The sequence below is a fragment of the Miniopterus schreibersii genome (genome assembly GCF_964146895.1).
Source record: "Miniopterus schreibersii genome assembly, chromosome: 4".
Taxonomy (NCBI): Eukaryota; Metazoa; Chordata; class Mammalia; order Chiroptera; family Miniopteridae; genus Miniopterus; species Miniopterus schreibersii.
In genome coordinates this window covers 63,360,589-63,377,918 of record NC_138105.1, presented here as the reverse complement: position 1 = coordinate 63,377,918, position 17,330 = coordinate 63,360,589, and the positions used below count along the sequence as shown (strand labels likewise).

General features: G+C 55.0%; 2 protein-coding genes across 4 annotated transcripts; one reads left to right on the top strand and one right to left on the bottom strand.

Annotated features, from left to right (window-relative positions):
• Nucleotides 1-1,801: 1,801 nt before the first annotated feature.
• On the bottom strand, nt 1,802-4,649 carry KISS1R (KISS1 receptor; the record flags this gene model as incomplete). The annotated part of the gene is given in 6 exon segments (XM_081134005.1): nt 1,802-1,952; nt 1,954-2,255; nt 2,414-2,646; nt 2,804-2,939; nt 3,499-3,623; nt 4,406-4,649. Coding segments are annotated over 6 exon segments (1,191 nt in total).
• A 2,930-nt stretch (nt 4,650-7,579) lies between these two features.
• R3HDM4 (R3H domain containing 4) lies at nt 7,580-16,127 on the top strand. 3 transcript variants are annotated; one of them, XM_081135299.1, is made up of 9 exons: nt 7,580-7,717; nt 11,741-11,895; nt 12,527-12,651; nt 13,077-13,200; nt 13,353-13,438; nt 13,859-13,944; nt 14,030-14,085; nt 14,695-14,758; nt 15,080-16,127. In XM_081135299.1, the coding sequence occupies exons 1-9, from the start codon at nt 7,638-7,640 to the stop codon at nt 15,084-15,086; spliced, it is 783 nt and encodes a 260-aa protein (XP_080991425.1). In that variant the 5' UTR covers nt 7,580-7,637; the 3' UTR covers nt 15,087-16,127. The 3 variants fall into 3 exon arrangements, with proteins under 3 accessions (XP_080991425.1, XP_080991424.1, XP_080991426.1); XM_081135298.1 differs by lacking the exon at nt 14,695-14,758; XM_081135300.1 differs by lacking the exon at nt 14,695-14,758 and having other exon boundaries at nt 15,051-16,127.
• Nucleotides 16,128-17,330: the final 1,203 nt, after the last annotated feature.

Here is a 17,330-nt window from a genome sequence, read left to right as displayed (position 1 = left end):
GTGGCCCCACTCTATGGGGTCCTGACCCGCTCCAGCTTCAGTCCCTCCCCAACCTCCAGCCCCTCCACCATGATTTCACCCTCCCTTCTATCCCCAGCCCCACTGGCAGAATCAGCTTTGAGTAACTGTACAGTTTTTCTCCCTGATGGAGATTTATCTGTTGGAGTTTCACTTGTTTAATGGTCTGGGCTTATTTTGAAAAAATTAACAAAGAGAATAATAATACTTTGGGCAGACTGGGGCCCTCCAAGATATGGGCAGTTGTCTTTCAGCGCAATGAAGCCTTCAGCTTGCAGGGCTGTTGGGGAGGCTTCACATGCAGCCCTAACCCACCAGAAGGTGGGGTTCCTCCCTGCCCTTATGGAATCTGGGTGGGACTCTGACAGCTCAGTGTGGAAAAGTGACGTTTTAGGACTCCTGAGCCCAGGCCTCAGGAAGCGTGTAGTTTCTGCCTCTTCTCAGAAGTTTCTGCCAAGTAATGTCTTTTTTTCCCAACCCGCCATCCAGGGAGAAAGCCCAATGGCCTCAGAGGAGCTCTCGCTGGCCGCTAGAAGGAAGCCTACTCCCAACTTCCTGGTCCAGCCAACGGGGCATGGTCCCAGCACCACCAGGCTGAGTCCCATCACCCCACAGAATAGTAAGAGATAATAAACGGCTGCTGTTCTGAGACCCCCTGTTTGGGCTAGTTTGTTACACAGTGATCAATCCTGCATCTTCCACAGCAGCTCAATGTACTGTACCACAGGGAGGTTTTATTTACTCAGTGACACCGAGGTGTTCCCAGCCAGGATGCTGGCCACTCTCCAGGTAGCAACAATAACAGCCTGGTCCTCCAATTTAAAGATGTGCAATGTGTTCACATTTAAAATTGTTTTTTATTGATTGATTTTATTTTTTTATTTTTTAAAAATATATCTATTGATTTTAGAGAGGAAGGGAGAGAGATAGAAACATCAATGATGAGAGTCATTGATTGGCTGCCCCCTGCACCCCCCCTCCTGGGATCCAGGCCACAGCCCAGGCAAGTGCTCTGACTGAGAATTGAACCTCTATCTTCTGGATCATAGGTCCACAGTGAACCACTGAACCACCCCAGCCGGGCTTATTTATTTTTTAAATATGTTTTCATTGATTTCAGAAAGAGGAAGGGAGAGGGAGAGCAAAATAAAAACATTGATGAGAAACATGGCTAGGCTGCCTCCTGCATGTCCCCTAGGGGGATCCGTGGGCTTCATTTATTGATTTTAGAGGATGGGGGGCATCAGTTTGTTGTTCCACTTAGTTATGCATTCATTGGTTGATTCTTGTATGTGTCGTGTGTCTGTGTCCCGTCCCCCCCCTCCCCCCCGTCCCCCCCCCCCGTCCCGGTCCCCGTGTCGTGTCGTGTGTGTGTGTGTGTGTGTGTGTGTCCCCCCCGCGCATATTGGCATGACCACTATAACCAACTGAGCTATGTGGCCAGGGCCTGTTGGAACCTTAATATTGCTGACAATGGGATGAATTTTACAATCCTACAGTCAGCCCGGAGGCAGTGTGAAACTGTCTATTGATGCTTCCTGGAAAGTTCCAGAGGGTGCCAGCATCAAAGCATCTTCAATTTCAGACAATGCAGAAATAATCATCACAATAGCAAGAACTGCAAACATCACAGCCAATTTGTGCCAAACGTTACAAGAGGACAAAACATTTTCACTAAAATTATCTTTGCCAAAAGTTAAGATATTGGTAACAGAATTATAGCAGTTGCTGTTCAAGCAACACCTGTTCCCTAGGGGCCCACCTCAATTCCACCAGAGTCGGCTCAGAGAGGGGCAGCATGTTCCCCCAGGACGCACAGCCTGCGGGGCCCCAGCCCGCTGCTCCCGGGCTTGGGCGTCCTGGGGTCGGGGTGGGAGGCCAGGCGGGGTAGCTCCGCGGGGGGCAGGGGAATGGGGGGGTCTAGACGGCAGGGGACGCTGCGGGCGCGGGGGAGCGCAGGGGCAGACCCGACGCAAGGCCTGACGGAAGCGAGAGCCCAGGAGCGCGTAGAGCAGCGGGTTTAATGCCGAGTTGCTGTAGGACATGCAGTGCGCCCAGGTTTTGAGCGCGTAAGCCGCATAGCTGCGCGGGTGCCATGAGCCCGCCGGGCCCAAGGCCTGCAGCACCAGGAACAGCTGGATGGGGCCCCAGCAGGTAGCGAAGAGCAGAACTACGGCCGCCACCAGACGTGACACCTTGGCCCGCACAGCGTCCGCTCGACCCGCCAGCTTCTGCCCCTGGGGGTGCAGAGAGGTGGGAGGAGGAGAGGCTGTGGGACACTCCCTCAGAGCTGCCCTCCTTAGCCCCTCAGATTCCCCTCCTGGGTCACCCCCTCAGATTCCTCCTGATGCGCCCACCCCACCCCTGCCGCTCCCCCACCCACCCCGCGGCGCACCTGCAGGGCGCTGTCCGTGGGTGGCGGGCTCAAGGCTGCCCGGCCCAGGTGGCGAAGCATGGCCCCGTAGCAGGCACAGGTGGCGACCAGCGGCAGCAGGTAGAGCGCCAGCAGGTTGTAGAGCGCAAAGGCGCGCTCGAGAGCGCGGCTGGGGAACGCCTCGGTGCAGTAGGCTCGCGGCCCCGGCGAGAGGCGGTGCAGGGCGAGCACTGGAGCGGACACGGCAGCGGAGCCTGCACCACAGGCGCAGCTGAAGACCTTGCCCGGGAACGAGGGGCACGAGGGGGCCAGGGATGCAAGACCGGCGCCCAGAGAGAGGTGGTGAGTAGGAAGGTGCCCAGGGAACGAGGACGTGTCCCCCCACCCCGCGTGCCCCCGCTCTGCACTCACCCGCCCAGATGCCCAGGCTGACGGACAGCGCCAGGCGGGGCGTGCGGCGGTGCAGGGCGCGCAGAGGGAACACCGTCACGTACCAGCGGTCCACGCTCATGGCGGTCAGAGTGGCGCACGTAGCCTGCACCGATACCTGGGAGGGCCGGGAGCTGGGCACGTGCCGTCATCCCCGTCCCGCGCCCCCCCACCCCCGTCTGGGGCCTGCCTTGTCTGTGCCCACACTGTGGGTCACCGCCTCCCACACAAATGTCCAACCACTCAGGCACAGGCAGGACATGTTCTGGGAGAGTCTTCAGGGGCCACAAATTGAAGGGTCAGGAGAGGGGCAATACCAGAGAGAACCCCAGAATGGTGGGGGTTTGGGGGGACCATTGGGAGTCCACTGAGACTCAGAGACTGAGACAGGGAGAGGCAGAGCCATCCTAGGGACAGGGGGGCAAGAACCTGCATCATCCTCCCTGTTCTCATCTCCAACACCCAGTGCTTATATGTATCCCTCCCCTCCCAGTGTCAGGGGTCCTCCACCCTCCACCACTGGGTCCAGGCTACACCTCCTCCCAGCCTATCCACCAGACTCTATCACTCCCCAACCCACTTCCCACTGGGCCCCAAACTCTCCCATGGCATCTATCTGCCCACAAACAGACCCACCCCCTAGCTCCCCAGCTCCTCTCCCCCAGCCTCCAGCCCACCTGCTGAATGTAGTTGACAAACTTGCACATGAAGTCACCCAGCACCCAGGCAGGCAGTGGGTAGAGTAGGGCAGTGAAGGGAACACAGCAGAGTAGAAAGGTCATGTCCGTGGCTGCCAGGTTGGCTGCAGGCAGGAGATGTGCGGCTCTGGACGTGGGGTGCCGGCCCTCATCCACCCAACACTTCTGGCCCAGCTCCCTAGCACTCACCTTTGTCTGAGTGATCAGCAGGACAGCTCCAGAAGGCTCCCTACCTCCTCCAGTCTTCCCCTTTTACATTTCGAACATCCCCCTACACTGGCTTCACAGCTATTCAAGCTTCAGTGGGCCTTGCTCACCCCTGCCTAGGCTGGGAGAGCCTGAGCAGGCCCCTGTCCCCCTGAGCCTCAGTTCCCTTGTCTGAAAATTGGAGACAGTGGTGCTCACCCAACATCCAACATCCACCACAGAATGGAGAACGCTAACTGAGCACTCACCTGTGGTGGGCCACCCCATCACACAAGTGTGCAAACTGAGCCACTGTAGGAGAAGTTGCAAACTGGGATCCTATGGACCAAGCAGTCCCGCCCCCTATTGCTTTCCTTCATCAGATACTGTGTCATAAGAATCACATTTCAATTGGACATCTTCCTCCAGTGGCAGGGGCGAGCTCTCCAACCTCCCTTTTAACTGCTGCGCCAGCATGAACCCTCCAATGCCAGAGTTTTGACCTCTAACCTAAGGTATGTGGACAATAGAGGAAAGACTGGAGACCTGCAGGGGAGAGACTCCTCTCTGGGAGGGCTCGGTGGCACCGCTAGGGGTCAGCGGGCCACTCGGCCCTTGTGGCGACCCCAGGAATGGCAGATGGGGGAATGGCTGGTGGGGGAATGGCAGATGGGCACCGCGGGGGGGCCGGGGTGCTCACCTATGTAGAAGTTGGTCACCGTGCGCATCTGTCTGTGGCGGCAGATGACGAAAATGACAAGCGAGTTCCCTGTCAGGCCCAGCAGCATTAGCGCGCCGAAGAAGAGCGGCACGAGCCAGGCGTCCACGGACCACGTCGCAGGGGCGAGGCCGTCCGAGGCGTTGGCGCCACAGCCTGCACAGCGCGAGGCGTTGGCCAGCGCCCACCAGGACGCGTTGGGCTCAGACCTGGGAAGGGCGCGCATGACTTTGCCGCCCTCTTCCTACCGATCACTCTCCGGGGTTGCGCCGGGGATCGCAGCGGAGACCCTCTTCCAGGCTGCCTGGGGCCGGAAGGGTCTCTGCTGGAAGCCACCTGGTTTGGAGGGTGGCTCCACTGGCCTAAGCCGCGCCTCTGCTTGTACTGCAGCCGCCTGGCATTTATACCCAACCTCCCCACCCCCTTGTCCCCACCTTCCTGCCTCTGCTGCAGTCAGTCGCCACTCCTTCCCCTGCCTGTGGCCCTTTGTCCATCCACACAGCAACTTTTTCCCCATTCTCACCTCCCCCTGAACTGTCAGGGTGAGAGCGCTGGAGAAGACCCACTGGAGGGGAGGTTGGGGCAGAGTGGGGATGGGGTGGGGTAGGCTGTGTGGAGGCTACTATGCACCCTGAAAGGACCCACCCTGACCAGGGGATAGAGTCTCACTGCCCAGTGTCTGTCGGTCGGTTAGAAGATGCCTGTTCTTTAAAGAAGTCAGTATCACCCGGCTGGCATGACTCAGCGGTTGAGCATCGACCTCAGTACAGGAGATCTCAGTTGGATCCCCAGTCCAGGCGAGGCAGCCGATCAATGACAGTACTCTCCCATCATTGTCATTGATGTTTCTTTCTCTCTCTCTCTCTTTGGACTTGGGTTGCTGCAAATCAGACCTCTTGGGAGTGTCCACTTCCCGGCTCATGGCCAGCCATTGGCAGACACCTGCACTGCTGGTGGACACCTGTGCTGCTGGTGGCAGGGACCAGGTGGTGGGCAATTTACAAAGGACACCGTTGATCCTGAAAACCTACACCTAGAAATGGACCCCAGAGACTAGCCCATGTACCAGGATGGTCGTCGTTGTGGAATACTATGCAGCAGAGAAAAAGATGCTACCACATGTATAAAAAGGCTAAAATGGGAGGGGAGAGAAATGAATAGATATGCACAGGCATCAAAGCACATCACCTCTCTCCAGGGGGGAGTACAAAGAGCCAGGGGAAGGGGAACATTTCCTTGTTCACCCTTTTTATACCTTAAAGTTATTCTCCACAAATCAGAATAAAAATCAGAAAGGGGAAGGTTAAGTGGAGATAAAGGAACTATTTTGGGGAAGCTGCTGAGGTGAATGGACCTGAGGGAGCACTCAGCAAGTGGCTGGACCTTCGAGGGGGGGGATTTGGGGAGCAGCAGCAGCTCACTGACAGGCCGAGGGTCCAGGAGATTTGAAGAAGGTGCAGTCCAGGTTCCCTGGGAGTCAGGCCCCCGTCAGGTCAAGGCTCAGGCTGTATACTCTAGATTTGGCACATTTATTGAGCAGCTACTCATCATGGGCCAGAGCAGGAGAGCAAACATTTGTGGGCCCCAGAACCCCCTTCTCACTTCTCCCTTCTCTCCTAACATGTACCACCATTAATTTCTTTTGCATCTTTATCTGTATGAAGTTACACAGTATGAGTACTTTGGAGTCTTTTCATTGTTCCTCTTCCTTTGGTTTTCTTTTTCCCCTTGCTCTTTAAAAAAAAATTTTTTTTCCCCATCACCATTTATCCCTTCTATGCCCACTTCCACCTCCACACTCACTCCCATCCCTGCAATCTCCCCCCTTGCTCTTTATTTGTTAAGATAATTGAGTTATTTGTGGTGTACAGTTTGCACCTGGCTGAATCTGGTGGGTTGCATCCCTGTGGTGTAGACTGAAGGATGGAGTCTAGATTCTAGAGCAGTTTTAATTCTGTGCTCTAAGCCCTCCCATGACTCCCCATTGCCCTCTGTCACCAGATCTGTCACCAGAGGGCCACCAGGCTCAGGGGCCTGCCCCCTCCCCTCCACCTCTCTCTCTCTGCTCTGGCCACTCTAGATGCATTGGCTATTCGTTCCCTCTGCCTGGCACACAGTTCCTGCTTTCGCAGCTTGCCAGTCCCCTACTCAGTGGGGACTGAGTGAGGGAGGAATCTGTCTTGGTCACTGCTGGGTCCACAGAGCCCAGAAGTGGCCCCATGTAATAGGAGGCATCCGTTAAATGAATGAACCTAAAAGGCAAAAGTGGTGGGTGCTGATGCCCTAATTTTTTGTTTTATTTTTTGTTTTTTAGTCCTCACCAGAGGATACGCTTGTTTTTTTAAATAAGTTTTTATTGATTTCAGAGAGAGGAAGGGAGAGGGAGAGAGAGATAGAAACATCAACGATGAGCGTCGTTTATTGGCTGCCTCCTGCACGCCCCCTACTGGGGATCAAGCCCCCAACCCAGGATGTGCCCTGACCTGAACTGAACCCTTATCTCCTGGTTCACAGGTCGACGCTCAACCACTGAGCCACCCCAGCTAGGCTGAGGATATGTGTGTTTTTCAACTGAGTTTTTTAGAGAGAGGAAGTGAGAGAGAGAGAGACAGAGAGAAGGATCCATCAGTTGCTTTAGCCTGACCGTGGGACTGAACCCTCAACCTAGGTATGTGCCCTGACCGAACCCACCACCTTTCGGGTACTGGACCCCGCTCCAACCAACTGAGCCACAGGGCCAGGGCCTGACATCCTAATTTTAGAGATGAGTAAACTGAGGCACCCAGCTGGTGCTCCAGGGGCTACACTTTAATGAACGACTGAGGGAGCTGGTGGAAGAAAAGGCGCCGTGGCTGCTTGGGGAGGCGGAGAGTATGGGTCACTTCATTCGTCCACTGCCTCCGAAAAGGACATCCCCGTCCCTCCCCTTTACTCCTCAGTTTCCCATTCCCCCGGCTGGGTGCTCGCCCATGCCCACAGCCTGGGTTTGCGGGCGCCGACCCCCGACCCCCACCGCATTTTCTCAGTTCCCCAGCCTGCCCCCCGGGGCCGGAGCTCCCTCCGGCCGCAGCCCGGGGTCGGGCCGCCTTCCTGGCAGCGGTCCCCGCCCCGCGCCGCCAGCCTCCAAGATCCGCCCCGGCCCCCCTCCGTGCGCCCGTCACTTCCTGCCTGCCCAGAGGAGGCCTGGCGGGGTGTCGGCGGCGACCTCCGAGCCATGGTCGCGCTGGAGAACCCGGAGGGCAGCTCGGAGGCGGCGGCGACGCCTGGGGACGTACCTGGCGGGCGGCGGACGCTGTGAGCGCGGTGGGGCGGGCGGAGCGCGCCCCCCAGGGCTCCGGGGCCCCCTTTCCTCAGTATACCCGCCCAGCCACAGCCCCAAGCCCGCCCCGCCCCGCCCCTTTAGGTCGTGGCACCCCCTAGACGCCGGTGGGAGTGGAGGGTTTATCGTTACCGCGTGTTTACCTGGGGAAGTCCCGTTCCCGACTCGCCAGGGTATTGGCTGGGTGGAGGGGCGCACTCCGCTTGTGGGCTTCAGGACCCCGGGGCCCTGGAGTCCCGGGTACTGAACGGTCGGGGGGTCCTGTGCGCCTGTTGTGGCTCTGGTGAGGCGGCCACTGGGCGGTGTCCCCGGGCTTTCTATCCACACGCGGAGTTCCTGTCTCCAGGCTGGGTACTTACCCCACGGCCCAGGCTGGATTCCCACGTGGATTACCAGCCTCCTTCCTGGGTACACAGGGCTATGGTTAATCTCCTGCTACATACCCAGATTAATCCAGGGTGGCCGGGGGCTTAAAACTCGGACAACCGGACCTGTTTGTCCCGGCAGGGAGACTGAAAGCAAGCGGAGCGAACCCATATGGCTGTAGACAACCCCCACCCCCAGGATTTCCTTTGAACCCTAGTGTTTACACAGAAAACTGTGTGGTCCACCCTTCCCTGTCTCAGTTTCCCCACTTGTAAAATGAGATAGCAATGGTCTCAGTGGCTGGGGGGTCAGTGACTCTGTGCCCCCTGAGGTGCCCAGCACAGGAGCATCCATTCTTTAATTATCTTAAACATCTTATTATTTTAGTTTTATTATTTTGAAAGGATTTTTATCATTCCATTATTTCTATTGTTATTTTATTATTATATTTATTATTACTTTATTGCTATTTATTATTACCTTATGTTATTACCTCCTATGGATAGTTACCTGAGGCCCTACTGGTCTCTACAGATACGGATATTTACCTGAAAGAGAGACAATACTTCTTTTAAGGGGACTTAACTACACAAAATGGGTATTTACCTGCCAGGTGTGTTCCTCTGACCTGCATGAGTGCCCCTCACCCATGTTTTGGGATGTGTGGCCACTGCTGTGGGTGGCCCCAGTTGGCCCCACCCAGTCTGAGTCACCTCAGCCCTGAGCCCTCTTGGTTTCCCCTTGGGGAAGTAGGTTCCTCTCTAGCCCATTTCTGGGGGAGGGGACAGGTCAAAGAAGGTGATGTTTGCCTAGGGCAGTGGTGTCAAAATCCCCCATTTCAGGGAGCAGAATTGGGGTAATGGGGCCTGATACCCCCAAACTTAACCTGACTTAGCAGCTCTTCACCATTGGGTCTGTCCACTGTGCACACATTTCTCAAGGACTGCAGGTCCAGGAAGCCTCAGATACCCCAACTGGGTCCTCAGTTTCCCTATCTGTAGAGTGGTCTCTTTGGGTGGCACAGAGAGCAGATGAACAGCTATTGAGCATCCACTGTGGGCCCACTGGTGTTGGAGACACAGCAGAGACCAAGACAACCTCATCCTGTGTCCTCATTGCACAGGTCTAACAAGGAAAGTGAGGATTAAGGAGTAAACACATACATGGACCAGCTGATTTTAGATGCCAACTGGTGAAGCATGCAAACAGAGCTGACTGGGTTAGTGGGGGTGGGGCAGTTCCTGGGGAAGTGACTTTTGAGCAGAGGCCAGAAAGAGCTGAGAAAGGGTGCTTCAGCACATGTCAAGATCCTGAGGTATATTGTTTCTGGCTAGTTTGAGGCACATGGAGAGACCCATGTGGCCAGAGCAGAGAAAGCCCCCAGGGGAGAGATGGGGTCAGGCATTGATGTTTTGCCATGTAGAGATATTTTATATAAAGTTTATACTGATATCCAGCACCCTTCCCACAGCCTTTATTACAAATCTGACTTGCTGGGTAATTGTGCCATCCCCTTTATGCCTTGTCCTCTCTGTGTCTGGAGTAGGGGGTAGTCCAGCACCCACCCCCCCAAGCCATGTGCTTTTTATCTCCTGCTGGAATCAGATTGAAGTTAGCAAGCTTGAATCGATGGTGGACTCATTTTCCAGTGCTCAGCTCAGCACTTGAGGCCTGTAAGAGGGTAGTAAGCCTCCTGAATGCCTGTGGGACCAGCCACAGACCATGTGGTCTGGGTACAAGATAGGGCCTCCAACACCAGATCAAGGAAGAGCTGGGCCTTGCCCTGAGGGTGCTGGGGAGCCATGGGGGGGTGTGGAGCAGGGGAGGGACCAGTTGGGTCTTAGCTAGGTGGGCTTTAGTCTGAGGAACCCACCACAGATCTCTGTGGACCCACGAACAAAGCAGGAAGCTTCCTTCTGTTTTGGGGGGGGAGGGCTCCTGTTCAGACTCAGCTTCAAATCTTAGCTCTGCTCCCACTCTGGAGGTGCTGGGAAGCACCATTTCTCAAAGAGTCCCATGCCCTGAGGGCTGGAGCTCTCTCACTGAGTCCTGCCCTGCTCTGATGTCTTCTGACAGCTCCCCCCACCGGATGTGGCTTTTGTTATCGGCCCAACCAGGCTGCCATCCTGGACTCTGTCCAGCTCCTGGAGTGGAGACATAGGCACTGGAACCTCAGGGAGGCCATGGGCGAATCTGGAGCTTTGGGGTGGTAGTGCTTGAGCCTCCAGGAGTCAACTCTCAGTTTGGATCCCGTGCTGATTTGATATGTGAACACTCAACCCAGGGATGTTGCTATGATCATTGGTGTGCCTGAGGGAGGGAGCTCCCCATCACAGGAGGAAACCAAGCAGACAGGGGCTGGGTTGCCAGGGGAGGGCACCTGTCCCAGTTTCTCTTGGCTTTGAGTATCTTCTCTCAGACCCACAGGCATCCACAGGGATTTTCCAGGACATCTGATCTAGCAGGGGCTTTTTTTTTTGTTTTTAGCACCTACTGTGTGCCAGGCATGGCTGTGAGTGCCCCAGGGGAGACTATGATCTATTGGGAGAGGTGAGGAGTCATCAGTGGAGTAGAATGTACAAAGTGATCAGAAAGCCAAAGCAATAAGGTATTAAACAGAAGAGGCTGCAGTCTCACTGAGGAGGTTTCAACAGAAGCCAAAAGGAAGTGAGCCAGTGAGCCATTCAGAGTCTAGGGGACAGTGCACCAGGCAGAGGGCACAGCCAGTGCAAAGGCCCAGAGGTGGGACTGTGCCTGGCTTATTGGAGGAGCAGCAGGAGATGACTGGAGTGAATGGGGGGAAGGTAGTTAGGACATGGGGAAGGGGATCCTGGCACCCCAGATCCCCTAAGGGCCAGAATCCACTATTGCCACCCTGTAGGGTAAGAGTTTCTGAGCCCAGTGGGGGACCATCCTGTGGTCTATGTGAGTATGGAGGGGACCATCCTATGGTTTGGGGTTGTCAGGAAGTAAACAGAAAGGCCCAGCAACTTCTCCTTGCCAGGAAGTTTCCATCCAAGAGCCCCCTGCTGCTCCCTTGCATCTGTCCTTCTGGTCCCCAGCAGGAGGCTTGGTGGCTCTGCTAATCCATTTCCATAATTAATGCCATTTACTCTGAGGAGGGAAGATTAGCTTGGATATGGGGGCACTCCAGCTCTGTCCCTGGTCTTGGTCCTAGTCCCTAGGCACATTGGGGGAGGGGGACTCAGGAGCACAAGGCAGCTGGGCTCAGGTGAATTAAGTCTTTGAGAAACTCCCAGAGGATGGTGGTGTTCAAATCCTGTACACTCTGGGCCTCATCAGCTTGCAGCTGAAATCTGGAAGCCTGGAGGAGGGGAGAGCAACTTTTCTCAGCCACCCACCCGATGTGTGAATTTAGGCAAGTGTCTTCTCTTCTCTGAGACTCAGTTTACTAATCTGTCATCATAATTATGCCTGCATTTCGGGTGATGTGAAAATGAAACAATGAAATTTTAAGGGTCCAGGGCTACACACATGGCAGGGGATGAGCTCCCGTTGCTGAGGCAAACCAAGCAGGTGATGACTATGGTAGAACAGCAGTGATAGGATTCTGCGGGTCCTGGCCTGTCTTGGCCCTGAGGACTGCTCCCCGCTCCAACCCCGGCCCACAGGCACCTTTCGGGATGCCTGCCCGCTCTAGCTGGCTCCCAAGTGAAGAGGTTCTCAGCCTCCAAGCGGAAGCAGCACTTCATCAACCAGGCTGTGCGGAACTCAGACCTTGTGCCCAAGGCCAAAGGGCGGAAGAGCCTCCAGCGCCTAGAGAACAGTGAGCAGGGGTCAGGGGCACCTCCTGGGGGTTCTTAGGCCTCAGATGAAAATGATGTGCATATTGGAATTATCTGTTGCCCTTTCCATGAGCCTGGCCCTGAGCTGGGCAATGCTGGGGCTGGGCCAAAGGGAACTTTAGGCATTGGAACTGGGGCTTTAAAGGGTGTATAGGAGTTCAACAAGGCAGGGAGAGGTAGGAGTAGTTCTGGAGGCTGGTTGGTTTTTGTGCCTTCTGGGAAAGACAGTTGAAGTGTGGAGGTGGGGAGGCTGGTGCAAGCCAGAGAGTAAAATATAGAGAGGTGGCCCTGGCCGTTGTGGCTCAGTGGTTAGAGTGTTTGATTCCCGGTCAAGGGCACATATCTGGGTTGCAGGTTGAATCCCCAGCCCTGGTCGAGGGCTCGTGCGGGAGGCAACCAATCGATGTATCTCTCACATCAATCTCTCTCTCTCCCTCTTTCTCTCTCCCTACCTTCCTCCCTGCCACTCTGTCTAAAAATCAATGGAAAAAATATCCTTGGGTGAAGATTAACAAAAAAATGGTGGGGGGGAGATGGTCCGCCGGTCTCCGTGGAGCCTGGGGGGCCCCCAAATGCCACACTCTAGCCCAGAGACCATCTGTTTCCATTTAGCCCAGTACCTCCTGACCCTGCTGGAGACAGACGGGGGCACACTTGGTCTGGAGGATGGGGATCTGACACCCCCTGCGGCACCTGGCATCTTCGCAGAGGCCTGCAACAATGAGACCTATGTAGAGGTGGGGCTCCCTAACCCCTGGCTCTCTTCCTCTGCTCCAGTCACACTGGCCTCTGTGTTTCTGTTCTGGCTCCCACCACCAGGCATTGCCTGTGCTAGTGCCTTCACCAGAAGTACCTACCCACCTCTGGTCCCTTGATGAATGCCCCTTCAATCTCCCTCTGGGTCCCCAAACTAAGCCAGAACCCCCAACCCCCCCAGAACCTCCCAATACCCATGATTCATCTCTCATCCATACAGATACCCCTCCCCTGAGAAGCAGGTCCTCAGGTGCCCCATGAACTCCTGGCAGGTCCAGCAGGCAAAGGTGTCCACAAGGAGTATTTCCATGTACTTTGTGGCCCTTTGTGTGCACTGGCAAGGTGGGGAAACTGAGACCCAGAGATGCACCATCATTAGCCCAGGGCCTGCCTGTCTCTGTTCCAGGTCTGGAACGACTTCATGAACCGCTCTGGGGAGGAGCAGGAGCGGGTCCTCCGATACCTGGAGGATGAGAGCAAGAGCAAGGCGCGGAGAAGGGGGCCTAGCCGGGGGGTGGACCGGAGGAGAGGTGCGTCCTGCATGGGTGGTGGGAGGGCCAGACATGTGGATAGGGGCCTGGCCTAGTGTGTGGGGTGGGACTAGGGACAGGTGGGGAGGAGCCCAGAGGGGGTGGGCAGGCTGTTTGCTTCAGCTGCTGCCCAAAGCCTTGGACTCTTGCAGAGGACCCGGCCTATACGCCCCGAGAGTGCTTCCAGCGTATCAGCCGGCGTCTGCGAGCTGTTCTCAAGCGGAGCCGCATCCCCATGGTGAGTACCAGGCTGGACCTGTCTTTCCCCACCTGCCTATCTCAACTTTTCATTTGCAGGCAGCATGAGGGGACACCAGTTAGTGCACGTGCTGTAGTGGAGACAGGGCAGGATACACACCAGTGTGATCAGAATGCAGGACCTAGGGCTGGTCAAGGGTGGGAGGGTCAGGGGCAGTGAAGGTGGGCACTACAGGATGTGTAGGAGTTCACTAGGCAGAACGTGCAGGCATTCAAAGATATGAAGATTTCTAAATGCTTGGAATTCTTGGAACCCATTAAGTAACCTCATGTTGTGGGTCAGAGGCCACATAGGAACCCAAGGCTTTGAGCTCCGGAGGCTGCCCTGGGCATGGGGGTTCCTAGATAGCCTGACCAAGATCCCAAAGTCCGCCTGACCTTGAGCCTATCTCTCCTGCAGGAAACTTTGGAGACCTGGGAGGAGCGGCTGCTGAGGTTCTTCTCTGTGTCCCCCCAGGCTGTGTACACGGCCATGCTGGACAACAGGTGCTGTGTGGGGGTGGGTGCAGTAAGCTCCCTTCCTGGGTGGATGGTTTCAGCCCATGGCCACTCACCATGCATTTCTCCACAGCTTCGAGAGGCTCCTACTCCATGCTGTCTGCCAGTACATGGACCTCATCTCAGCCAGTAAGTGTCTGGCAGCCTTGCAGTGCCCCCTGTGAGCCAGTTCTGCCCATTCTGCTTGAGGAAACTGAGGCTACATGGGATGTGTTTACTCAGTGGGAGGCTTCTGAGGGAGTGGGGACAGGCAAAGCAGTGGTAGTGGGATGCTGCATTAATTCATCAGAGATTCCTGTGGTCCTGGCCCCACACAGGGTGATATTGTGGACACAGACCCCCCATGCACATCTTCAGGTCCAGGGGGAGAGAGGGGCCTATGTGGGGGGTGATAAAGCTGAGCCTTGAGGGGACCCCAGTGTCTGCAGGGTCTTCATTTAGCCATACTCCCCTCTGCTGTGCCACATATGATTTCTGGCAAGTGCCCCTTCCTAGGGTCTGTGTCCCTGCTTACCAAGGAGGGTGGCCTCAGGATACAGCTCTCCAGGGTGGGTGTTTGCAGGTGCCCCATTCTACCTGTCTTTCTGTTTCCTGCCCAGAGTTGCTGAGGAGACAGTTCCCATGGCAACCCCAAGATGGCTCATCTTCATGTTGTCTTTGTTCTCATAGATTCAGGATGGAGGGGGGCTGGGCTAGGGGGTGCTTCTCTGCTGGAGTCCAGCTGTTTCTTGTATACAGAGAAGGAGTGGCCCTGGCAAGATGGGGAAGAGGGAAGAGGGAACAGCCAGGCAGAAGCCTCCAGGTGGGTCTGAGAGCTTCAAAGTCTCCACTAGGGCAGGGATGGAAGCAGGCGACCTGGGAGGAGGCAGGACACTTGTTCCAGGCTGTGAGTGTACCCTTGGCCTCAGGCCTGTGTATCTCAGTATGTCTGTCTGAATATGGGTAAGGAACAGAAAGGATGAAATGGGTTCTCATGGAGCTGTAGCTGTTATTGTGAGCCCGTCATGGTCAGCCAGACCCGAAGTGCCAGCTTCCCGTGACCTCCAGCAGGGAAGGGCCAAGAACACGGCACCTATGTGTGCCATGACTCTTAGGTTCTTTTCATTCTTGACACCTCTTACAGGTGCTGACCTGGAGGGCAAGAGGCAGATGAAGGTCAGCAATCGGCATCTGGACTTCCTGCCCCCGGGGCTGCTCCTGTCTGCTTACCTGGAGCAACGCAGCTGATATCAGCCAGCCGCCCTCTTCCCATCAAGATTTCCTATACCATCCACTGAAATATGTTTGTTAATTTTAGAATTTGTCCTTGGAAACATGCTATCCCCCTTGGGGTGGCACTCTCACCCTGGCCCCATCCCGTCCCAGCTCTTCTAGGTAAATGCTGGCAGCTGGAGCCACCCTAGACTATCCCATATTACTAGCCATAACTCTCCTCTCTGGGACTTGTATTTGGGTGGCAAGAACCAGTCTGTCCACTTCCATGTTCCTTCTTCAGTCAGCTTTCTTAGCCCATTCTGAAGCTTAAGCAAGGAAGGGGAGCCTAGGTTTTTATCATTTTTAATGAATTTGGCATGATGTGTTGTAGATTTTTAAATGTCCCCTTTGGGAAGAAAAAACAAATGCCCCAACTGATAAATTGGGCGCTTTGTTCTAGTCCCTGCTTGACTCCCAGTTTTTGGCTAGGATTGGGGGATCTCTGGGGTGCTGCCCCTCACCCCAGGAGCATTACATATTGCGTGTGTGTGTGTGTGTGTGTGTGCATTTGCATGCTGGTGTCCTGCGACCCAAGACAGAAGCTGCATCTTAAAGGCTGGTTTTACCCTCTTTTTGGAATGTGTTTCCTCCCCTGGTGCCTTTTGGTGGCTCTTGGGGGCCCTGCCTGCTCTACAACCCCTCCCCCCATCTTTTCTCCTCTCTTCATACTGGGAGTCTGGGACTTCCAGCCAGAAGCCTCCACTCTCCCACTACCACCTTCCCCTCTCCATGTTCCCTCACTTCCCTATCCCCCAGCCTGAGTCTGACCTATAGCTTTGGGGTGTCCTCATGCTGGTCACCCTGACCTGGGCCACAAAAGCAGGGTTGGGGGACCCTCCCACTCCTGTGTGTGGTGTGGCTAATTGCGCTTTGGGGAAAGTGGAGAATTCAATAAATTTCTGGTGCTCTGGTCTCCAGATGTGGGGTTTTCTTTTGGGGCAGGGCTGGAGGCACAACAGATGCTCAGGATGTGCTTGGGTCTTGGTCACTGAGGGCTGAGGGCCTGGGATAGGAGCTTGGCACTGAGTTACACCTGGAGGGTGGGGAGACTGCTGGGAGCATCTGGGCATTGGCTCTGCCGCCCTAGCCCCTCCTGGGTGCCCAGGCTCAAACTCCAGGTCTGCCACTTCCCAGTTGTATGACCTCCAAAGTCTGTTGAGTGCGGTTCTTGGGGCAGCCAGCACAAAACACCACGTACTGCAATAAAATAACCTACACTGAGACTGAAAACAATAGGGGTTTATTGCCTCCCCACTCTGAAGGCCAGAAATCCAAACTCAAAAATGTCCCAAGGCCTTGCTTCCTCTGGAGGCTCCAGGGAGAGAGCCTATCTATCCCAGCTCCTAGTGGCTCTGGTGTCCCTTAGTTCCATCTCCCTAAGGGCAGAGAATCTACATTAATTATGGAGAATTCTGCCCAGGAGGTTTGTCTCTTCTACTCATGTATGAATTTGTTCAATCATTTTATAGCAGTGTGGAGGCATGGGTATTTACTTCCTACTTTGGGTTATAATGCAGTGTTACTTAATTTTGTTGCAAAAATGATTCCAAGTTTGGCTCCTTTGTCTGTCTTTTTTTATTGATTTGAGAGAGAGAGAGAAACATCAATTTGTTGTTTCACTTATTGATGCATTTATTGGTTGATTTTTGTATGTGCCCTGACCAGGGATCGAACCCGCAACCTTGGGTATTGGGATGATACTCTAACCAACTGAGCTGCCCAGCAGGGCTTCTGTCTCTTTAGGGACCATCATTGTGGGGTTTTTATTTCTTGAGCATGGTCCTGACTTCTGCCATTACATGATGCTCAGGCTGGGCTTGTGTATTTCTCCAAGGAGTCCAGTTCCTTTTATTGGGGCACCGTGTTAGAAACCAGTGGGCACTGGGTGTACTGTATTCCATTTTAACGTGCATTTAAATAGTTTTAAAGGTAGTCACTAAATAACAGAAATCCAAATGGTTAGTATGGAGAACAAAAGGAGATATTTGAGTAACAAGCTCAGAGGCTCTCATCTGCAAAAGGGACTCATCCCCAGGTTCCCAGAGGACAGGACTGGGTCTCAGGGAGTGGGGCTGTGTGGGGTTCTTCTTGCCCCTCTTCCCCAGCTGGTTCCCAGGCTG